The 26,008-nt window shown below is 35.9% G+C and overlaps 1 protein-coding gene across 1 annotated transcript in view; it reads right to left on the minus strand.

Moving 5' to 3' along the window:
- Positions 1 to 26,008, minus strand: part of XKR9 (XK related 9) — a 36,494-nt gene that overhangs the window by 1,443 nt on the left and 9,043 nt on the right. The window contains exon 3 of the mRNA XM_030304018.1: positions 7,038 to 7,258. Coding sequence (XP_030159878.1) covers positions 7,038 to 7,258 — 221 coding nt within the window. The remainder of the gene's footprint in view (positions 1 to 7,037; positions 7,259 to 26,008) is intronic.

Here is a 26,008-nt window from a genome sequence, read left to right on the forward strand (position 1 = left end):
TTAGAATTTAAAGCAGACTACAGAATGCTATTCCTTCCCATTTAGCCTCATTGGAGGTCTATATATTATGATAAAAAGGCAGACTTAAAATAAACTGACCTATTAAAGAGGATTATGATGATTATAAATGCCTTCATCTACCCTCCTGGTTTTAGCATATTCCACTCTGGACCACACAATTAGCTGGACTTTTTTTTTCTTCTTTAATTCAAACATATTTTAATTAAAGCAACTCTTTCCCCTAAATTTTGTTTTTTTCTAATTAGTTTTATCTTCTACCAAATACATATACATAACAATTGAACAAATAAACAAAAACAAATTAATACACATATATAACTTAAGTCAGTAAGTACTATAAAACTTATAAGAAAAATACCCTGTTCTACCTGCCTCCTCACTTCTAAGTCGCAACCCCCAGAAGAAATCACTATCAATTTCTAGTTTTTCTTCTGGCACTTATTGCCATATTTGCAAATAAAACACACCTATTCTATTTCATAATTTATCTGCTTTAGACAGTGCTTACTGATTTCCTATTTGGAAAGAGGAAAACTTAGCACATATACACATATATGCACATGGTCCTTGCATTTTCCTCTCCCTCCATCTGCCCAACAGAGTAACATCACAATTTTTGGTAAAAGTCTATATTCGGTGTTTATCTTACTATAACTACATAAGTAGAGCTTTTTTTTTTTTTTACTGCTCAGCCAAGTATTACATTCATTATATTTTCTTTCCTTTAAAACTGCCCATTGCTCCTTTACTTGTTTAGTTTTTTATAACTGTATTAATATTTCTTAGGAAAATCTTCAAATTAATTAATAAAACTCCCCTATATATATATATATCTATCAGTTCTTATTTTTTTAAGAATATAATCCTCCTGGTCTAAGGTGGTTGTTCCCAAGGTTTGCTTCCTGCCTTCCAAGAACTTCCCTTCACTTCTCTTCGGTGTTGACTTCTGTTTCCTGTTCTCATGTTTCTTTCTCGCTTTATTCCCATGTTTTTACCAAGCATTCTCCAGATATTCCTGAGAGAAGCTTCATCTAAGCAAAAAATTTTAAGACCATGTATGCCTCAAAATGTCTTTACTCTACCTTCAAATTTGATACACAGTTTTGCTAGAAATAGAATTGAGTGTTTAAAAATGTTTTCCACTAAAATTCTAAAGTCATTGCTCTATAAACTCTAATTTCAAGTACTAGGGTTAAGAATTTCAATGCCATTCAGTTTCTCTATCCTTAAGTAATCTTTTTTTTTTCTCTCAAATCTTACAGAAAGTTCTTTTTATTCTTGCTTCTCTGAATGTTATAATGATGGGCTTGGTATGCCCATTTTTATTCATGCTTTCAATCTAATAACCCACATCCTTCAGTGATATGCTATTTTATTCTTTGGTGGTTTCACTACAAATCACAATATGCATATCAAATATATCAAAGTTATAAGTTAATGCTCTACCTCAGAGGTGGATTTACAACAATGGTAATGAAGCTTAAATTTCAGGGACTCACACTTGCCCAGGTTCCTTCCAAGCCTAGCAAAGCCCTAGCAATGTGTTCACTTTGTCATATATTTTTATAAGATTCAGGAAAATAAAACATTTTAATTGAAGTTGATTAAAATTCCTGTCTCTACCCCTACTTACTCTCTCTCACATTTTCCCTTGCTGTATTGAAGTAGTTGTGGGTCATTTTGGAGATCTGGCTAAAGGGAAATTGAGTTGAGAATACATTAAGTGTAGGTCTGAGGGACATGTTTATAAGATCTGTTTCAATAATTAAGATTAGTAAGTGACAGAGCTAGAATTCTGTTTGCCTGATTTTAACATTTCACTAGATTGCCATCAACAGGCCTTTGACTATGTAACAGGAAGGCACGATGATCTTGCCTCATCCAGTAGACGTTATTAGTTTGACACTACTTCCCATTTCTTACTAATCTATATGCTCTAACATATTTTTCTTGTAATTTAGCTAATGTAACATTGTATTATACTCTATCCAAACTGAATTCCTTGTCTTTGCCAAACCATGTCTTTGCCTATGTATTTCTCTCAGTCTGAAATGCCTTTGCCCAATTACACATACACAGATCCTTATTAATTTCTTTTTGATTTGACATTATTGACACCGGTCAAGAAAACCTAAGACTCTCAATATTTACTGAGACATCAACAATAAACTAATGTTGTCAATTCACACAATATTTAAAATTAGTTACTTCATCTAAAAAAATTTTATATACTCTGATATTATAGCACATTATTGACAAAATTGCCAGGGTTTTTCCCAAATTTAACAAAATCAAAAAACTATGCATATTATTAATAATCTGTGACATTGAATGAAGCTTTTCTAAGTTAAAATAAAAAACAAATTTCAATCAACTATGCTAAAAATCGGATTGAAATTTTCTATTCTCTCCATAAATATTATAAAATGATTATCAAATCAAGTCAGTCAGAGAGTACATGCCAAAAAATTTAGAAGAGTATCAAAATAATAAAAACATATTACTTTTTTCTCTCTTGTGAAATTTATAGTATTTGTCACCTTTCTTATATCTGTAATTTACTACAATTTATTTTATTTTTTAAAAATGTTTACTTTCGGGGCTCCTGGGTGGCTCAGTCGGTTGAGCGGCCGACTTTGGCTCAGGTCATGATCTCGCGGTCCGTGAGTTCGAGCCCCGCGTCGGGCTCTGTGCTGACAGCTCAGAGCCTGGAGCCTGTTTCGGATTCTGTGTCTCCCTCTCTCTCTGACCCTCCCCCGTTCATGCTCTGTCTCTCTCTGTCTCAAAAATAAATAAACGTTAAAAAAAATTTTTTTTAAATGTCTACTTTCATACCTTTTATGGACTGAACTGCGGTCCTCCAAAATTCATATGGTGAAGCCCTAACCCTCAGTGTGACTCTGTTTTGAGATAGTGCCTTAAAGAGGTAATGAAGATTAAATGAGGTCACATGGGCATGGCTCAAATCTGATAGGACTAGTGTCCCTATAAGAAGAAGAAGAGACACCAGAGAACTTTCTCCACACACAGAGGAAAGGCCATGTGAGGACACAGCAAGAAGGTGGCCATCTGCAACCCAAAGAGAGAGCCCTTACCAGAAACCAACCCAAATGGCTCCTTGATCTTAGACCTCCTGTCTCCAGAACTATAAAAAAATATATATTTCTGATGGTTAAGCTGTGAAATTCTATTATGGAAGCCTACACAGACTAACACAATATCTAATTTGTTTACATATTACATTCTTTTTCTTAAATAGGGTCTTTCTAAATGTTTTAGCTTTACACTTCAAAAAACCCAGATCTACCTTTGCATTACCTTTTTTCTGGACTACACAAGGAACTTAAAACACTTTAGCTCATTATCTTTTAACGGACTTACACATTTTTGCTGTTTTATACTTCCATTCTATCTTTTTCTTAACCACATAGTATTATTTTCCTTTTATACAATCTTCATGTAGATTTACCGACATATTTACTATTTTCTTTCCTCTTTATTCCTTCTTGCATTTCAGAACACCTCCATTCTGTATGAAGTACATTCTTTGGAATTTCCTTTAGTGGGGATATGCTAAGGTATGAATTTCTTTCTACTTAGTTGCTTGTGAGATAAAGGGCTTCCTGAATCTGTAGGTAAGTGACTCTCATCAGTTCTGAATTTTTTTCAGCCATTAACTTCTCAAATATTGCCTCTGTTCCATTCTTTCTCTTTCCTTCCCAGACTCTGTTCAGATGTATATTAGACCTTCTCATCTCTTCTTCCATGTCTCTTAATATCTCTTACATATTTCCCATCTCTTTGTCTCTGTAAACTATAATCTGGATAATTTCTTCTGATCTAGCTTTGACTCACTAATTGTCGATACAGTTGTGTCTTATCTGCTAAGTTTTCATTTTCAATTCTTAAAATTTTTAATTCTCAAAAATTCTGCTCTTTTGTCAAATACACAATTCATTTTTTTAATTTTTTTAATGTTTATTTATTTTTGAGAGAGACAGAGACAGAACATGAACAGGGGAGGGACAGAGAGAGAGAGGGACACAGAATCCGAAGCAGGCTCCAGGATCTGAGCTGTCATCACAGAGCCTGACATGGGGCTCAAACCCACAGACTGGGAGATCATGACCTGAGCCGAAGTCAGACACTTAACTGACTGAGCTACCCAGGCACCCCTACACAATTCATTTTTTATAGCTTCCTATTCCATATTTTCAAGTTCATCATTTACCTCTTTCAACATAATAGGATGTATGTCATACATACTTGGCAACCATTAATTTCCAATATCTAAAGCCTTACTACATACATTTTTTTCTATTTCTGCTGATTCTTACTCATTTTGCCTTATTCCTTCTGGTGCTATAAATTACTGTAAAACATTCATTCTCCTTGGAAAACTGTGAAAATTATTTGAGGCCTAAGGGAAAGTGAATTCCTCCAGGGAGGATTTATACTTGTTTGTGCTAGACAGGGTCACTATTAGTCTGGGACCACTTTAACCTATATTCATAGGTTATAGGCTTTTATTGGTTTGTTTCTGGGGGGTTTTTTGTCTTGTTTTGTTTTTTGGACTAACCAAAGGTGAGAATTTTGATTGCACAATTGTTACAGTGTGATGTTTACCTTCTCTACTCGGCGCCAGGCAATATTCCTTGCTGTCTCTTCAAAGTAGAGAGGGAGGTAAGTAACGTCACACTTTTATCTTGAGGAGGGTACCTTTTGGAGTACCAGTTTTACAGATTAGAATTTTCTACCAGATGTCCTTCCCTTGTGAGGACTCTGAGTTTTGTCTTCAGTCTTCCACACACTGGAAGCTATTGAAACTGAATCTATTATTTATAGGTTTGGTTAAAACCTCCAGGTATGCCTTCAAAGTCTTACTTAACCCTGCTGTGTTCCCACTTTCACATATTTTGGCTTGTGGTATCAGACTGTTTTATGGCTTTAGGAAGGCTTTTGAAAATATTTATCCAATTGTTTTACATATTTTCAGAGAGAGGATTAATTCAAGTAATTTAGCCTTTCAGTGGTAGGGTTTATTTAAATAATCTGAGTTTTCCGGGGCGCCTGGGTGGCGCAGTCGGTTAAGCGTCCGACTTCAGCCAGGTCACGATCTCGCGGTCCGTGAGTTCGAGCCCCGCGTCGGGCTCTGGGCTGATGGCTCAGAGCCTGGAGCCTGCTTCCGATTCTGTGTCTCCCTCTCTCTCTGCCCCTCCCCCGTTCATGCTCTGTCTCTCTCTGTCCCAAAAATAAATAAACGTTGAAAAAAAAAATTTTTAATAAATAATCTGAGTTTTCCATCCGCTTTCCATCTTCTAAACATTTGTTGATATTTCTAATCTGCTATTCTACTCTGCATTCTCTTTGTCCTTGTGGGTTTATATTGTTTTTACTCCTTTACTCTCCTTTTTAGTATAATTTCAGGAAAGTGCAGAGATAAAGAATATGTTCAGTCTTCTGAAGTACTTCTATACATAACCTGATTATTTTTTACATTTTGAATTATTCTTCCTGATTGTCAAAACAATATGTGATTTCTGCAGAAAATTTTTAAAGTCAGAAAAGTATAAAGAAGATGAAATAAAATCACTCATAATCCTACTACCCAGAAGCAGCCACAGTTAACATTTTTGCATATTTTCTTCCAGACATTTTTATATAATGATTTCTTTGTATCCTTAAAAGTATGCTGGTAGAAAATTTCATAAACTGCTTTTTGCCTAAATTTTATTTTAGAATTACTTTCTTGTCATCAAAAGTTATCTGTAAGTACTATTTCTAGTGGCTATATCATTTTTTATACTAACAGTCTACAATAATTTATTTACTAATTCCACTGTTAGCCAATTAGGTTTCTCATTTTTTGCTATTTTTTACTAACACCTCAACTTCTTACTTCATGAAGAAACTAAAGGATGAGGATAGAACCATAACATAGAGCTAGCTGTCATTGGAACCCATTGCTAGTCTGGATGCCGTGTGCTACTCAAAATCATCAGAAGATCCACCATAATATAGGCTGTAAGTTCTAAAGGTTGATCTTCCAGCTTCAGGAACTATATGATATAGAACTTTTAAGCCCAAACCCACAAAGTCTTTGTATCACAAGGAATAAAATGTCTCATAAGTAGGTTCTCTTCAATCTCTTACTATCAAAGTAAAGGTAAAAACATTAAAAAGGGCTGCAGTCTAGAGGTTTATGGGAAACCAGAAACAGGAAGCCTGGGAGAATGAACTGATCTCATGGGTGACTCTACCACAGAGAGAACTCCAGGGAAGATGATAATCTGTTCCTCTGAGATGAATCCATGTCTGCACAGAACAATAGTCATTACTGAAAACTGGGTCTATTATTTGGCAAGTAGGTTTTTTTAATATCTAAATTAAATACCTAAAAAGGTTTTTTTTTAATGGAAATACCGAATTCTGGAAATTCCCAGAAGTTACCCTATGAATAAACTTCACACATGCAAAATGATGACTACGTAAGATTACTCATTGTAATTTTACAATAGTAAAATATTAGAAACAACCTAAATTAATGTAAATATGGGACTTGTTAAATAACTCATTGTACATCCATAATTTGTAATCCTATACAGATAATAAAAATTAATGAGGGAGCTCTTGCTGTACAGATATGGATAGATTTCCAACACATACTGTTAAGTTCAAAAAGCAAAGACAGTTTTTATGTTTACCATTTCTGTAAAAGAAACAATAGGAAAAAAGGATATAGGCTTTTTAAAAATTTTTCTGAAAGAATCATCAAAAAATTGACAATAATAGTTTCGTTTCTGGGCAGATGAAGAGAAGGGATGGGAATAAGGGAGAGAGAGACTATGTCTTCATATACTTTTTGATATTTCCACAATGTACTTCTTTTCAAAAAAAAAAAGAATAATTCTAAAAAGAAAAAATGTAAGAAAAATTCTAAAACCTGCCAAAGAGCCGTGTAGTTGACACAAGATCTCAGTGTATTCATTTAACATAGGGTGTGAGGAAAGACTTACACTGAGTGAAATTTGCTTGACCATGTTCCAGAAGGGTGTAGAGCTGCAAAACAAGCTGTGGGCAGCCTTCCAGGTAGGTCTCAAACAGCCTGAGCATGCTCAAATCAGTCATTCTATCTATAACTTCTTTATGCTGATCAATTTGTTCTTCCATGAAGTTATCAGTTTTGCTGCTGTATTTGAAAGCCACATGATAACCTTTTTTCAAGGCAAACCAATACCTGTAAACACAAACATTTATCTCCAGTAATATATTCTTTTTTTTTTTAATTTTTTTTTAATGTTTATTTTTGAGACAGAGAGAGACAGAGCATGAATGGGGGAGGGGCAGAGAAAGAAGGAGAGACAGAATCGGAAGCAGGCTCCAGGCTCTGAGCCATCAGCCCAGAGCCTGACGCGGGGCTCGAACTCACGAACCGTGAGATCGTGACCCGAGCCGAAGTCGGACGCTCAACCGACTGAGCCACCCAGGCGCCCCTCCAGTAATATATTCTTTATAAATGTATGTTAATATACATAATAATTTTGGAAAAGGTAACATGTTTAAGTATAGAATTTTCATACAAACTTTGTCTACTACAAAATTTCTTTCAATTCTGAATATTTCATAGTGGCTATATTGAGATTCAGACTCCATAAACTTTAATTGCATGTTTGATTTGTAGTTGTATGCTAGCACACATGCTAAGCATACATGATCTCAATTCATCTTCACAGTAATTATAGGAAATGAGTAGGTATTATTCCATTTTCACAGATGAGAAATCTATGGCTGAGAATGTTAGAGTGATTCACTGAAATTTATGCAGAGCATAAGAGGCAGACATAGACTCCAAACGTAGATCTTAAGATTCCTAGTCTTAACCACTACTTTCTGAAAGACAAATCGCAATTTTCAATTCATGCGATTTATCTTAAATACAAGACAGATACATGGTTTTATGATAATGTCAAGGTTGAAGATAAGACTGAACCTAGCAAACAATTACTCAATATCTGCAAAGTGCTACGCTCTTTGACCACTACCATCCTAGAAAATATGTAATTTCTCAAAGACTTTTAAAACATTCTTGCTCAAGCTCTTCTTTTTAAAGAATTTTAAAATGAACATGATTTTTCACCATGCAAGTAAAACTAATAACAAAACATATCGAGACACTTATTTAGAAGAAATCTGGAGCTAGCAACAAGGCAACCAGGATTCTAGCCCAAAGCTTATCAAAACTCTTTATCTAGTCCTCAGTTTCTTCATATATAAAATAAGGGCAGTGATATATACCTTCTTTCAACCTGCCTCTTCTGTCAATTTTTCCCATTTCAGTAAATGGTACCAACATTTACCATGCTGCTCAGACCAAAAACATGGAAATAATTTCTAACTCCTTTCTTTTTCTCACAACCTAAAAAAATTCCTCACCAGGTTCTCTTGGTTCTTGGTTCTAACTTCAAATATATCCAAATCTAAACACATCATCACTTCCACCGCTTCAATCCTAGTTTAAGCAGCAACATCTCCAGCCTATATTACTTCAATAGTTTCATAACTGGGCTCTCTGATTCTATTGCTCCCAATGCATTCTACTCCATAGATAGCATCTAGGTTGAACCTGTTAAACATAGTTCTGATGTCACTCTGCTCAAAATGTTCCAATGATTTCCATCAAACTTAGAAAAAAAAACAAAGTCTTACCACTTTTTACATAGCCCTTCATAATCTGCCTCACATGCATTACTCCCGCTACCTTTCCATCATATTTTTCTCACACTTTTGGTATTCTCTTCTTGCTATTTTTTCCAATTTAAAGGCTTTATCTTTGCTACCCGCCTCTGCCTGGAACTCTTCTGGGTAAAATGTGGCAGACGCTGCTCCAGGAAGTTCTACACACGTGTGGCACCATCTCCTGTCAACGCCCATGGGAGGTCATGCCCGATCTCTACTTCTACAGAGATCTTGAGGAAACTGGAAAAAAGAAGCAGGCTACTGCTGAAAAGGATGTGACCAAAGAGAAATTTTAGGGTGAATGGACTGCTCCAGCTCCTGAGTTCACTGCCACTCAACCTGAAGTCACAAAATGGTCTCAAAATCTCAGGTGCCCTCAGTGAGGTCAGAGAGGTCTTTTCCTGCTTTCTCCTCTAGGGTTTTGATGGTTTCCTGTCTCACATTCAAGTCCTTTATCCATTTTGAGTTAATTTTTGTGAATGGTGTAAGAAAGTGGTCCAGGTTCATTCTTCTGCATGTCTCTGTCCAGTTTTCCCAGCACCATTTGTTAAAGAGACTGTCTTTTTTCCATTGGATGTTCTTTCCTGCTTTGTCAAAGATTAGTTGGCCATACTTTTGTGGGTCTAGTTCTGGGGTTTCTATTCTATTCCATTGATCTATGTAGACACTCTTTTTTAATAAATTTTTTTAGTGTTTATTTTTTTTAGAGAGAGAGAGAGAGAGACATAGCACAAGCGGGGGAGGGGCAGAGAGAGAGGGTGACACAGAATCTGAAGCAGGCTCCAGGCTCTGAGCTGTCAGCACAGAGCCCGACACAGGGCTCAAACTCACAAGCCATGAGATCATGACCTGAGCCGAAGTCAGACGCTTAACTGACTGAGCCACACAGCCATCCCACAATAGACACTCTTTAAACATAAATATACAAATAGGTTGAAAGAAAATTAGAAAAAAGTAGTTGGTAGGGTTATATTAATATCTCAGACAAAAGAGACCTCAGATCAAGGATTATTACCAGGGAAAAAGAGGGTCATGTCAAAACGATGTAAGAATAAATTCTTCATGAAGACATCTGTGTGTACCTAATATTGGAGCTTTAAATACCTGAAGCAAAAATTATCAAAAATAAAGGGAGAAAAAGACAAATTCACAATCTTAGTTGAGGATTTTAACATGCATCTCTCAGTAACTGAAAGAAAAATGCAAAAAGAAAAAATCAATAAGCATACTGAAGATTTTAATAACACTATCAGCCTAAATGCCCTAATTTACATGCATAGAACACTGCACCCAACAATAGCAAATTATAAATTCGTTTCAAATGCACATGGACTATTCACCAAGTTAGACTATATGCTGAGCCTTAGAAGAAGTCTCAATAAATTTCAGAAGGTTGAATCATACAAAGTATGATTAAATGAGAGATCATCAACAATAAAATATCTAGGAAAATCCCCAAATATTTAGAGTTTGAGGTAAAAGATCCAGATCCTAAAGTTTCATAAATATTGCAACCTAGGAAATTTGAACATTACTAAAGGACATGTCTCTAAAGAGTTTCAGATAGAAAATAAATAAGAAAGAGGGTTCAACTATTTAATGCCCATTTGAGAAACTCTATAAAGAAGGGTGTAGGGATCTGTGGGAAGGAAGAGACTCATCACCCACTGTATTCTGTTTTATACAATTTGAACTTTTTTTTACAATGTATTCAAAAGGAGCAAAAATAAATTCCATATTTTAAATAATTCAAATGTCTTTCATGTATCTATCAAAGGGAAAGTCTCCTTTGACAAAGAAAAAGGTTTTATCACAAATCATACATAAAATGGAAATGCGAAAGGGTCATCTAATTTATATTCTGAAAAGTGAAACATTCTTTTCCACAGACCCCTGAGCAGTAACAGCATACTTACTAACAACAGGCACTTATATCTAATAAATAATTCATGTTGATATTCCTTGTCTTTCATCTACCAACACAAACTCAATTTAGCTATCCTATAAGGAAATGAATCCATAATTCAGTATGTCTCAATTTTTTCTCTACTTAGTCTGGACAAACCCCGGGATAATTTGCCCATTTTTACTGTTTTAATTTTTGCTTATTTCTATTTGTCTCAGTATTCTGCCACTTCTTACACTAACTAAAACACAAAGAAAAAGAAAGACAAAAAGAAGGAAGAGTTTTTGTTTATCTAGCTGGCAGGCATTTTTCACTAAGAGCCAATCTAATTCAACTTTTTCTTTTCTTCTTTTGTTTAATTCTTTGAGCAGGCAAAATACATAATTCAAAAATCAAAAAATACAAAAAGTTATTCACTGAAAAAACTTCTTCCCACTCCTCTGGCCCAACTACCCAGTTTTTACCCTCCCCTATGACCACAAGAATTCACTGTTACTGGTTTCAGGCATACCTTTCTGGAGTTTGTTAATGTATATGCAAGCAAAAACAAGCATATAAGCCTTTTACCACCTTCTTTTACACAGATTGTATCATATCATACTTACTGCCTGCACCTTGTCTTTTCACTTAAAAATATATCTTAGAGGCACCTGGGTGGCTCAGTAGGTTAAGCATCCAACTTTGGTTCAGGTCATGAACTCATAGGTCATGGGTTTGAGCCTCGCGTCGGGCTCTGTGATAATGGCTTGAAGCCTGGAGCCTGCTTCAGATTCTGTGTCTCCCTCTCTTTCTGCCCCTCCCCTGCTCTCTCTCTCTCTCTCTCTAACTCTTTCTCTCAAAAATAAGTAAAAAAAAAAATTTAAAAAAAAAAAGAAAAAGAAAAAAAGGGGCGCCTGGGTGGCGCAGTCGGTTAAGCGTCCGACTTCAGCCAGGTCACGATCTCGCAGTCCGGGAGTTCGAGCCCCGCGTCAGGCTCTGGGCTGACGGCTCAGAGCCTGGAGCCTGTTTCCGATTCTGTGTCTCCCTCTCTCTCTGCTCCTCCCCCGTTCATGCTCAGTCTCTCTCTGTCCCAAAAATAAATAAACGTTGAAAAAAAATTTTTTTTAAATAAAAAAAATAAGTAAACATCAAAAAAATAAAAATAAAAAAAATATATATATACATATACACATACACACATGTATATCTTAGATAGTCTTCAACAAATGGTGCTGGGAAAACTGGACAGCAACATGCAAAAGAATGAAACTGGACCACTTTGATACACCACACACAAAAATAAATTCAAAATGGATGAAAGACCTAAATGTGAGACCAGAAACCATCAAAATTCTAGGTGGTAACCTCTTTGACATTAGCCATAGCAACTTCTTTCTAGATATGTCTCCATAGGCAAGGGAAACAAAAGCAAAAATAAACTATTGAGACCTCATTAAAAAAAAAAAAGCTTCTGCACAGTGAAGAAACCAATCAACAAAACTAAAAGGCAACCTACAGAATGGGAGAAGATATTTGCAAATGACATATCTGATAAAGGGTCAGTAACCAAAACATATAAAGAACTTATCAAAATCAACATGCCAAAAAACAAATAATCCAGTTAAAAAATGGGCAGAAGACATGAAAAAACATTTTTTCCAAAGAAAATGTACAGATGGCTAACAGACACATGAAAAGATGCTCCACATCACTCATCATCAGGAAAATACAAATCAAAACCACAATGAGATACCACCTCACACCTGTCAGAATGGCTCACATTAACAACTCAGGCAACAACAGATGTTGGTGAGGCTGAAGAGAAGAGGATCTCTTTTGCACTGCTGGTGGGAAGGCAAACTGGTGCGGCCACTCTGGAAAACAGTATGGAGGTTCCTCAAAAAGTTAAAAATGGAACTACCCTATGATCCATTAGTTGCACTACTAGGTATTTACCCAAATGATACAAAATACTGATTTGAAGGGATACATGCACCCCAATGTTTATAGCAGCATTATTAACAACAGCCAAACAATGAAAAGAGCCCAAAGGTCTACTGACTGATGAATGGATAAAAAAAAATGTGGTGTGTGTCTGGGGTGCGACACACACAGACACACACACACACAATGGGATATTACAAAGCCACAAAAAACAATGAAAACTTGCCATTTGCAATGACATGGATGGAGAGGATTACACTTACCTAGAGAGTATTATGCTAAGTGAAATGAGTTAGAGAAAGACAAATATCATATGATTTCACTCATATAGAATTTAAAAAACAAAACAAATAAACATATGAGGGGAAAAAAAGAGACGCAAACCAAGAAACAAACTATTAACTATAGGGAACAAACTGATGGTTACTGGAGGCAAGGTGGGAGGGGGGGCATGGGTTAAATAGGTGATGGGTATTAAGGAGGGCACTTGTAATGAGCGCCAAGTGACGTAGGTAAGTGATTAGTCACTAAATTCTACACCTGAAACTAGTATTACACTGTATGTTAACTAGATGGAATTTAAATAAAAACTCAGAAAAAATACATCTTGGAGATCTTTTCATTTCAGTACATAAAGTACTTAACATTCTTTGTAATAGCTATGAAGTACCCCATTGCCTTGGATATACCATAAACTCTCCCAACAGACATTTATTGAAACTGTTTCTATCATTCGCCTTTTACAAAAAAAAAAAAAAAAAAATCTATGACTGAAAATTGTGTTCATATGTGTCATTTTACATGTATGTAGGTATGATAAATTCCCAGAAGAGGAACGTCTGGCCAAAAGGTATATATATATATACATTTGAAATATAATCAAATTGTCTTCACAGGGATTGTACCAACCATTCTCCTATCAACGAAATATGAGAGTACCTGTTTTCCCATGCCTTTCCAAGAGAGTATATTATCACTTGGATTTTTGCCAGTCTGGTAAGTGACAAACATCTCAGTGAACTTTTAGTTGGCATTTTTAAATTATGAACAAGGCACAGCACCTTTCACATAATTTTTTTTTTCAACGCTTTTTATTTATTTTTGGGACAGAGAGAGACAGAGCATGAACGGGGGAGGGGCAGAGAGAGAGGGAGACACAGAATCGGAAACAGGCTCCAGGCTCCGAGCCATCAGCCCAGAGCCTGACGCGGGGCTCAAACTCACGGACCGCGAGATCGTGACCTGGCTGAAGTCGGACGCTTAACCGACTGCGCCACCCAGGCGCCCCAACACCTTTCACATAATTTAAGAGCCACCTGCATTTCCTTTTTTTATGAAGTATCTTATTCTTTTCGCATTTTTCTATTGGAAATTCCCATTTTATACAGGCAACATAATGGCAATAAATTCATATCTTTCAGTACTCACTCTAAATGTCAATGGACTAAATGCCCCAATCAAAAGACACAGGATAACAGAATGTATAAGAAAACAAGATCCATCTATATGCTGTTTATAGGAGACCCATTTTAAACCTAAACAAACCTGCAGATTGAATGTAAGGGGATGGAGAACCATCTATCATGCTAATGGTTGCCAAAAGAAAGCTGGAGTAGCAACACTTATATCAGACAACCTCGATTTTTAAATAAATATTGTAACAAGAGATGAAAAAGGGCATTATATCATAATTAAGGGGTCTATCAACAGGATCTAACAACTGTAAACATTTATACTCCAAACATGAAAGCTCCCAAATATATAAATCAATTAATCACAAACATACAGAAACTCATTAATAATACTATAATAGTAGGGAAATTCAACAGTCTTCCTAGTCTTCCTAGTAATGGACAGTAATGGACAGATCATCTAAACAGAAAATCAACAAGGAAACAATGGCTTTGAATGACTGGACTGGATGGATTTAACAGATATATACAGAACATTTCATCCTAAAGCAGAATACATAGTCTTCTCCAGTGCACATGGAACATTCTCCAGAACAGACCATATACTAGGACACAAATCAGCCCTCAAAAGTACAAAAAGATCAAGATCATACTGTGCATATTTTCAGACCACAATGCTATGAAACTCAAAATCAACCACAAGAAAAAATCTGGAAAGATAACAAATACTTGGAGACTAAAGAACATCCTACTAAAGAATGAATGGGCTAAGACATTAAAGAGGAAATTAAAAGTACATGGAAGCCAATGAATATGATAACACCACAGCCCAAAACCTCTGGGACACAGCAAAGGCAGTCATAAGAGGAAAGTGTATAGCAATCCAGGCCCTCCTAAAGAAGGAAGAATGATTTCACACACACAACCTAACCTTACACCTTAAAGAGCTGGAAAAAGAACAGCAAATAAACCCCAAAACCAACAGAAGACAGGAAATACTAAAGATTAGAGCAGAGGGGCGCCTGGGTGGCGCAGTCGGTTAAGCGTCCGACTTCAGCCAGGTCACGATCTCGCGGTCCGTGAGTTCGAGCCCCGCGTCGGGCTCCGGGCTGACGGCTCGGAGCCTGGAGCCTGTTTCCCATTCTGTGTCTCCCTCTCTCTCTGCCCCTCCCCCGTTCATGCTCTGTCTCTCTCTGTCCCAAAAATAAATAAACGTTGAAAAAAAAAAAAAAATTTAAAAAAAAAAAGATTAGAGCAGAAATTGATGCTAGTGAAACCAAAAAAGCAGTAGAACCGATTAATGAAACCAGGAGCTGGTTCTTTGAAAGAACTAACAAAATTGATAAACCCCTAGCCAGTTTGATCAAAAAAAAAAGGGAAATGACCCAAATAAATAAAATAAAAAATGAAAGAGGAGAGATCACAACCAACACTGCAGAAACACAATAAGAGAATATTAAGAGCAATTATATGCCAATAAATTGAGCAATCTGGAAGAAATGGACAAATTCCTAGAAACATATATATCACCAAAACTGAAACAGGAAGAAATAGAGAATTTGAACAGACCAATAACCAGTAAAGAAACTGAATTAGTAATCAAAATCTCCCAAAAAACAAGAGTCCAGGTCTGGATGGCTTTCCACGGGAATTCTACCAAACATTTAAACAAGAGTTAACTCCTATTCTTTTGAAGCTCTTCCAAAAAATAATGGAAGGAATATAATAATGGAAGGATAATAATGGAAGGAAAACTTCCAAACTCATTCTACGAGGCCAGCATTAACTTAGTCCCAAAACCAAAGACCCCACTGAAAAGGAGAACTACAGACCAATTTCCCTGATGAACATGGATGCAAAAATTCCCAACAAGATACTAGCCAACCAGATCCTACAATGTATTAAAAGAATTATTCACCATGATCAAGTGGGATTTACAGCTGGGATGCAGGGCTGATTCAATACCCATAAAACAATCAATATGATACATCACATCAATAAAATAAAGGACATGTACCACATGATCCTCTCAATAGATGCAGAGAAAGCACTTGACAAAATACAGCATCTTTCCTAATAAAAACCCTCAAGAAAGTAGGGATAAAATTATCATACCTCAAGATCATGAAAGTCATATATGAAAAACCCACCACTAATATCATCTTCAATGGGGAAAAACTGAGAGCCTTCCCCTTGAGGTCAGGAACATAACAGGGATGTCAACTCTTGCCACTGTTATTCAACATAGTATTGGAAGTCCTAGCCTCAGCAATCAGACAACACAAAGGAATAAAAGTCATCAAAAACGACAAGGAGGAAGTCAAACTTTCACTCTTTGCAGACGACATGAAACTCTATGTGGAAAACCCAAAAGATTCCACCAAAAAACTGCTAGAACTGATGCATGAATTCAGCAAAGTTGCAGGATATAAAATCAATGCACAGAAATTGATTGCATTTCTATACACCAATAATGAAGCAGCAGAAAGGGAAATCAAGGAATTGATCCCATTTACAATTGCACCAAAAACCATAAAATACCGAGGAATAAACCTAACCAAAAAGATGAAAAACCTATAAATTGAAAACTATAGAAAGCTTATGAAAGAAACTGAAGAGGACACAAAAAAAATGGAAAAAGATTCCATGCTCCTGGATAGGAAGAACAAACGTCATTAAAATGTCAAAACTACCCAAAGCAATCTACATATTCAATGCAATCCCTATCAAAATAACACCAGCATTCTTCACATTCTTCACAGAGCTAGAACAATCCTGAAATTTGTATGGAAACACAAAAGACCTTGAATAGCCAAAGCAATCCTGAAAAAGAAAATCAAAGCTGGAGGCATCATAATTCCATACATCAAGCTTATCACAAAGCTGTAATCATCAAGACAGTATGGTACTGGCACAAAAACGGACACTCAGATCAATGGAACAGAACAGAGAACCCAGAAATGGGCCCACAAACGTATGGCCAACTAATCTTTGACAAAGCAGGAAAAGAATATCCAATGGAATAAAGACAATCTCTTCATCAAGTGGTGCTGGGAAAACTGGACAGCGACATGCAGAAAAATGAACCTGGACCACTTTCTTACACCATACACAAAAATAAACTCAAATGGATGAAAGACCTCAATGTAAGACAGGAAGCCATCAAAATCCTAGAGGAGAAAGCAGGCAAAAACCTCTTTGACCTCAGCCACAGCAACTTCTTACTCAACACGTCTCCAGAGGCAAGGGAAACAAAAGCAAAAATGAACTACTGGGACCTCATCAAAATAAAAAGCTTTTGCACAGTGAAGGAAACAAGCAGCAAAACTAAAAGGCAACTGACAGAATGGGAAAGGATACTGGCAAACAACATATCAGATAAAGGGTTAGTATCCAAAATCTATAAAGAACTTCTCAAACTCAACACTCAAAAAAAAAAAAAAAAAAAAAAATGATCCAGTGAAGAAATGGGCAAAAGACATGAATAGACACTTCTCCAAAGAAGACATCCAGATGGCCAACCAACACATGAAAAATACTCAACATCATTCATAATCAGGGAAATACAAATTAAAACTACAATGAGATACCACCTCACACCTGTCGGAATGGCTAGCATTAACAACTCAGGCAACAACAGATGTTGGCGAGGATGTGGAAAATGAAGATCTCTTTTGCACTGCTGGTAGGAATGCAAACTGATCTAGCCACTCTAGAAAACAATATGGAAGTCCCTCAAAAAACTAAAAATAGAACTACCCTACAACCCAGCAATTGCACTACTAGATATTTATCTAAGGGATACAGGTGTGCTGTTTCAAAGAGGCACATGCATCCCAATGTTTATAACAGTGCTATCGACAATAGCCAAAGTAAGGAAAGAGCCCAAATGTCCACTGACGAATGAATGGATAAAGAAGATGTGGCATATATATATATATATATATATATGTATATACATATACATATATATATACATACATACATACATACATACATATAGTGGAGTATTACTCAGCAATCAAAAAGAATGAAATCTTGCCATTTGCAACTATGTGCAATTAGTCAGAGAAAGACAAATACCATATGACTTCGTTCACATGAGGACTTTAAGAGACAAAATAGATGAACATAAGGGAAGGGAAGGAAAAATAATATAAAACCAGGGAGGGGGACAAAACATAAGAGACTCTTAAATATAGAGAACAAACAGAGGGTTGCTGGAGGGGTTATGGGCTAAATGGGTAAGGGGCATCAAGGAATGTACTCCTGAAATCATTGTTGCACTCTATGCTAACTAACTTGGATGTAATTTTAAAAAATGAAAAAAATGAATAAAAAAAAAGAAAATTCCCATTTTCTCATTCTATTTCTATTATATTTTTATTTTACTTTTTACTTCACAAGCTCTTTAAATATTAGAAGACTAGGACGCCTGGGTGGCTCAGTTGGTTGAGTGACCGACTTCGGCTCAGGTCATGATCTCACAGTGTGTGAGTTCGAGCCCTGCATTGGGCTCTGTGCTGACATCTCACAGCCTGGAGCCTGCTTCAGATTCTGTGTCTCCCTCTCTCTGCCTCTTTCCCGCTCATGTTCTGTCTCTGTCTCTCAAAAATGAATAAACGTTAAAAAAAATTTTTTTTAAATATTAGAAGACTAGCGCTTTGTTTGTTATAAGCTGCAAATATTTTTCTTCCCTGTTAATGTTGCCTTTTTTATTTTTTTTTAACGTTTATATTTGAGACAGAGAGAGAGCATGAACGGGGGAGGGTCAGAGAGAGAGAGAGAGAGAGAGAGAGAGAGAGAGAGACAGAATCTGAAGCAGGCTCCAGGCTCCGAGCTGTCAGCACAGAGCCCGACGCGGGGCTCGAACTCACGGACCGCGAGATCATGACCTGAGCCGAAGTCGGCCACTTAACCGACTGAGCCACCCAGGTGCCCCTAATGTTGCCTTTTCTTCTTGCTTTGCTTTTGTTTTTGTTGACTTGGGGAATTTTTGTTTTTGTTTATTGACATGCATTTTTATAGGTCAAACCTATAATTTTATGGCTTATGGGTGAGTTATGGTTAGAAAGTTCTGACTCCAAGGCTATAAAGAAATTCTCTCATGTTTTCTTATAGCACCTTTTTTTTTTTTTTTTGCTTTTTTACATTAACTATTTATTCAATTGGAATCTATCCTGGTGTTTGATAACTTACCTAGAATATAATCCATAACATGTAATCTTAAATTATCCCTACTCTAAAGTTAATCAAAACTTTACTGTTCTAATGCTGCATATACTTGCTATTGTTTCCTCTTCTAGTCTGGTATATTTCTACAATCTGTGGTCTTTACGTGGCATACAGACAAAAACACCTCTTTTCTTATCCTTGTGGTTTGGATTTGGAGGGGTAGGGAGTAGTGCTACCCTGGAAACAAAAGTCTTCCAATTTATCCTTTCATATGTTCTTCTGTCTAGCAGGAATTAGAACACATATTTTCTCACATAAAAGACTGGGAGGCTGAAGACATAAACTGCAACATTTTAAAATTCTCCCAATACCCACCTGTATGTTTCTATCAAGCTACTTCTAAAGAGTTCACCTTTATCACTGAACAAGCTAAACCCTTTTCAAGGCCATGTGCCATGCTAGGTTATGAGCTAAGCCTGACTTTTATATGAAGGTCCAGTCTAATTATAATTCACATATGCTTTTTTCCCCCAAATGGCTACCCAGTTCTCCCAACACACCTAACGACAAAGCAAGAAATCATTAAGAATGTAGACTTTCTATGTGATACTATCAACTACATTTACTAAATTTCATTTATAGAATACTACAACTAACAACAGAACACATATGTTTCAAGTACACATGAAATCATAATGATGGACCATATGTAGGACAGTAAAACAAACCAAAATAAATTTCAAAAGATTGAAATGTCAAAAGTATGTTAGCTGATAATAATGGAATTAATTAGAAATCAATATTAAAATATCTACAGAACACCTGAATACCTGAAAAATTCTTTAAATACAGCCTAACATTTGGGTAAAAGATGAAGTCACATGGAAAGCAAACAGTTTTTGAGCTGATTGATAATAAAAGCACAAACTATCAAAATGTCTGGAAAACAGCTAATTCAAAGGTTTGGAAAATCTTTATAGCTTAAACACTTTTATTAGAAAAAAGAAAGGGTTAATAGCAATGATATAGGTTTTCATAGAAATGAACTACAAAAAGAGGGGAAAAAAAGCCCTAAACACATAGAAAGAAGACAACAATAAAGATAAAAGCAAAAATCAATAAAATAAGTAAGAGACAAACATAGAAAAAACAAAGTCAAAATCTGGTTCTTTAAAAAGACATTAGACACTGATAAACTTCAAACAAGACTGCTGTGGGGTGGGAAGAGGTAAAGAACACAAAATGCCAATATCAGGGATAGAAAAGGTGACAGCACTAAAGAGCCTATAGAGAGCAAAACTACAGTAAGGGAATATTAGGAGCAAGTTTACACCAATAAACTGAACAACTCTGATGAAACAGAAAAATTTCCTGAAAAACACAACTTACTAACACTGACAAACGATCAAACAGAAAATCTGAATGAATCTAATTGTTCTAAAAAATCTACACACATTAACTCCAATACATTTTTTCAAACATTTATGGAAGAAATAGCACCAGTCTTATACTAACTCCTTCAGAAAATAAACAAGGAAGGAACACTTTCCAACTTGGGTTATGAGGCTAGCATAAAACTATCTACAACCTGCCAGTGAGGGGTGCCTGGTTGGCTCAGTTAAGCATCTCCTGATTTGGGCTTAGGTCAGGAGATCCAGCCCTGAGTCCAGCTCTGCACTGACAGCGTGGAACCTGCTTAGAATTCTCTCTCTCCCCCTCTCTCTGCCCCTCCCATCCTCCTTCCCTCCCTCTCTCTAAGTAAATAAACATTTTTTTAACTAAATAACAAAAAATAAAATCCGCCAATGACATTAAAGGAAAATTGTAGGGCACCTGGGGGGCTCAGTCACTTAAGTATCTGACTCTTGATTTTTGGCTCAGGTCATGATCTCACAGTTGTAAGATCAAGTCCTGAATCAGATTCTCTCTCACCCTCCTCCTTCTGCCCCACTTGCACACATGTGCACACTCTCCCTCCCCTACCCCCCACCAAAAAAGAAAAAGAAAATTGTAAAACAATTTGTTGTAAAACAAATATCCCTTATGAGCATGGACACAAAAATGCTTGATGAAATATTTGCAAATGAAATTCAGCAATGTATTAAAAAAATCAAGATCGATTAGGGTCTGTCCCAGGAATGCAAAGTTGGTTTAATAGCCTTAAATCAATCAATGAAAAATGAATTAATGAAAAACCATATGATCTCAACAGGTACAAAAAAATATCTGACAAAATTAAACATCAATCCATAAAAATAAATCTCTCAAGATTATTAAAAGAGAATGAAATCTCTTTAATCTGATAAAGGGCAGCTATGAAAACCTTACAGCTAACACCAAACTTAACGGCAAAACATGCAACACTTTATCCCTGAGATCAGAAACAAACCAAGAATGTCACTGTCATCACTTCTATTCAATATTTTACTGGAAGACCTAGACAGAGAATGATGCAATACAAAAGATAAATAAAAGGAATAAGCATTTTTAAAAAGGAAATCAAACTATTCCTACTTGTAAATGACATGATGATTAACACAGAAAATACCAAGAAACCAAACAAACAAAAAATAGACTATGTGAGTTCAGCAAGTTCTCAGGAGATTAAGTTAAAAAAAAGATCAGTTGTATTTCTACTCAGTGGAAACAAATAATTGAAAAATGACATTTTAAAGACAATGCCAATTATAATAGCTGGAAAACTGATTCAAATTAAGTAGAAATACAAAGGCCCTAAAATAGACAAAACAATTTTGAAAAAAAACATAATGAATATATGACTTCAAGACCCAACTGTATCTTGTCTAGAAGAAACCCAGTTTTGACATAAAGACACATACAGATTGAAAGTAAAGATATGTCAAGAGAATGAGAAGACATGCTAAAGATTGGGAGAAAATAATTGTAAAATACATATGATACACAACTGTTATTCAAAATATATAAAGAACTCTTAAAGCTCAACAATAAAAAAATGACCTGATGAAAAAAATGGGCAAAAACCTGAATAGATACCTCACCTGAGAAGATACATAGATAGCAAGCAAGCATATGAAAACATGCTCCATATCATATGTTATTAGGTAAATGCAAGTTAAAATGAGGTACCACTACCCACCTATTAGAACGGCCAAAATCCAGAATACTGACATCAAATACTGGCAAGAATGTGGAGCAATACAAACTTTCAATCACTGCTGGTGGGAACAGAAAATGGTACAGCCACTTTGGGAAATAGGCTGGCATTTTCTTACCAAATTAAACATACTTAGAGCACCTGGGTGGCTCAGTCAGCTGAGCGTCTGACTCTTGATCTCAGCTAAGGTCATGATCTCACAGTTTTTGAGTTTAAGCCCCATGTCAGGCTCTGCACTGATGACATGGAACCTGCATAGGATTTTGTCTCTTCCTCTCTCTGCCCCTCCCCCACTCATTTTTTTCTCTCTCTCAAAATAAATAAACTTTAAAAACACACACACACACACACTCTGTTAAAAAAAAAAAAAAAAAACTTACTCTTACCATATGATCCAGCAATACATACCAGTTCCTTGGTATGTATCAAATTAGTGAAGATTTATGTCCATACAAAGCCTATACATGAATACTCACAGTAACTTTATTCATAATTCCCAAAACTTGGAAACAACTAAGATATCCTTCCTTGGGTAAATGGATAAATAATCTGTGATGCATTCAGACAAAGGAATATAATTTAGTGCTAAAAGAAATGAAGAGATACAAAAGAATGTTAAATGCCTATTGCTAAGGGAAGGAAGCCAATCTGAAAGGCTACATACTTCATGATTTTAACTGTATAATGTTCTGGGAAAGAACTGGAAAACAGTAAATAGATCAGTAGTTGCCAGGGGTTAGGGAGGCAGTAGGGATGACAGAGCCCAGAGGATTTTTAGGGCAGTGAAACTATTACATATGATACTATATGGTGGATACGTGTCATTATACATTTGTCAAAACCCACAGAATGTACAACACCAAGAATAAACTCCAGTGTAAACTATGGACTTTGGGTGATGATAATGTGTTAATATAAGTTCATCAATTGTAACAAATGTAACATTCTGGTAAGGAATGTTGCTAGTATAGAAAGCTGTTGATGGGGGATTAGGGGATATATGAGAACTTTACTTCCTACTCAATTTTTCTTTGAACCTAAAACTTCTCTAAAAAAATAAAGTCTACTCTAAAGGAGTGAAAAGCATACATGACATAAAGAAGTATTATAAAGCTACGGTAATCAAGACAACATGGTTTCTTTCGAAACGGCATGCTTCCCTATGTAAAAAATTCCTAAGGAGTCTACAAAAGAGTTACTGTAACTAGTAAATGTCTACAAAAAAAAGCTATTAGAACTAATAAGTGACCCTATCAAAGTCATAGGATAGAAGATCATTATAAAAAACAAGAATGAAGGATAAAAATCATGATCATCTCAAGAGATGCAGAAAAACATCTGACAAAGCACAACATCCATTCATGATAAAAACTCTAACAAATTGGGCTTGGAGGGAACATACCTCAACATAATAAAAACCATGTATGACAAACCCAAAGCCAATATCATACTCATTGGTGAAAACCTGTGAGCTTTCGTCTAAGATTAGGAACAAGACAAGATGTCCACTCTCATTACTTTTATTCAACCTATTACTAGAAGTCCTAGCCACAGCAAAAAAGGAAATAAAAGGCATCCAGATTGTTAAGAAAAAAGTTAAACTGTCACTATTTGTAGATGACATGATACTATATATAAAAACCCTAAAGACTCCACCAAAAAACTATTCGAATTAATAAACGAATTCAGTAAAGTTATAGGATACAAAATCAACATACAGAAATGTGTTGTGTTTCTACACACAAGCAACTAACTGGCAGAAAGAAAGATAAATCCCATTTACAAATGCATCAAAAAGAATAAAATACCTACGGGGGGTGCCTGGGTGGCTCAGTCAGTTGAGCATCCGACTTCAGCTCAGGTCATGATCTCGCAGTTTGTGAGTTCAAGCCCCACGTTGGACTCTGTGCTGACAGCTCAGAGCCTGGAGCCTGCTTTGGATTCTGTGTCTCCCTCTCTCTGCCCCTTCCCTGCTCATGCTCTGTCTCTCTCTGTCTCTCAAAAATGAATAAACATTAAAAAAAAATTTTAAAGAATAAAATACCTAGGAATAAATTTAGCCAAGGAAGTGAATTTAACCTGTACACTAAAAACTGTAAGACACTGAAGAAAACACAACAAGTGAGAAAATATACCATGCTTGTGGATTGGAAAAACAAATATTGTCAAAATGTTCATATTACTCTAGTAATCTAAAGATCCAACACAAAATACCCTATCAAAATACCAACAGTACTTTTCACAAAACTAAAATGAATAATCCTAAAATTGTATGGAAACACAAAAGATCCTGAAAAACCAAAGCAATCTTAAGAAAGAACAAAGCTGGAGGTGTCATAATCCCAGATCTCAAACTATACTGCAAAACTATAGTAATCAAAATAGTATGGTATTGGGGCACCCGGGTGGCTCTGTCGGTTAAGCCTCTGAGTTCAGCTCAGGTCATGATCTCATAGTTCATGAGTTTAAGCCCCACATCAGGCTCTCTGCTGTCAGCACAGAGCCCGTTTTCAGATCCTCTGCCCCCCTCTCTCTCTGCCTTTATCCCACTCATGCTTTCTCTCTCAAAAATAAACATTTTTTAAAAATACAGTATGGTATTGGCACCAAAAAAAAAAAAAAAGACATAAATCGATGAATAGAATAATGTCCAGCAATAAACCCATGCTTGTATGTCAATTAATCCACAAAAACTAAGCAAGAATATACAATGGGAAAAAGACAGTCTCCTTAATAAATGGTGCTGTGAAAACTGTACAGCTACAAGCAAAAGAATGAAACCGGACCACTTTTTAACACAACAATAAACTCAAAATGGTTTAAAGACCCAAATGTAATACCTAAAACCATAAAACTTTTAAAGGAAAACACAAGCAGTAAACTCTTGACATCAGCCTTAGCCACATTTTTCTGGATCTGTCTCCACAGGCAAGGGAAACAAAAGCAAAAATAAACTACTGGGACTGCATCAAAGTAAAAAGATTTTACAAAACAAAGGAAACCATCAACAAAAAAAAAAGGTAACCTATCATATTTGCAAATGATATCTCTGACAAGGGGTTAATATTCAAAATATGTAAAGAACTCATACAACTCAACACCAAAAACCCACAATGATCTGATAAAAAAAATCAGCAGACAACCTGAAGAGATATTTTTTTCCAAAAAAAGACATACAGACACATGAAAACATGCTCGACATCACCAATTATCAGGGAAATCAAATCAAAACCCACAATGAGATATCACCTCACACCAATCAGAATGGCTAGTATCAAAAAGACATAAAGTAAGTGTTGGCAAGGAGGTAGAGAAAAGCAAACCCTCATGCATTATTGGTGGGAATATACATTGGTACATGCACTATGGAAAACAACATAGTTTCCTCAAAAAATTAAAAATAGAAATCCTATACAATCCAATAATTTCACTTCCACATTTACCCCCCCACACAAATACTAATTCAAAAAGATATGTGCACTCCTATGTGTACTTCAGCATAATTTACAATAACCAAGATACGGAAGCAACCAAAGTATCTATCAATAGATGAATGGATAAGGATGATGTAGTATATTCACAACAGAGTATTTTTTTAATGTTTATTTATTTTGAGAGAGAGTGCATGCGCACGTGTGCAGAAGTGGGGAAGGGGCAGAAAGGGAGAGAGAGAATACCAAGCAGGCTCCATGCTTTCAG

This window comes from Lynx canadensis, chromosome F2 (assembly GCF_007474595.2).
Source record: "Lynx canadensis isolate LIC74 chromosome F2, mLynCan4.pri.v2, whole genome shotgun sequence".
Classification (NCBI taxonomy): Eukaryota; Metazoa; Chordata; class Mammalia; order Carnivora; family Felidae; genus Lynx; species Lynx canadensis.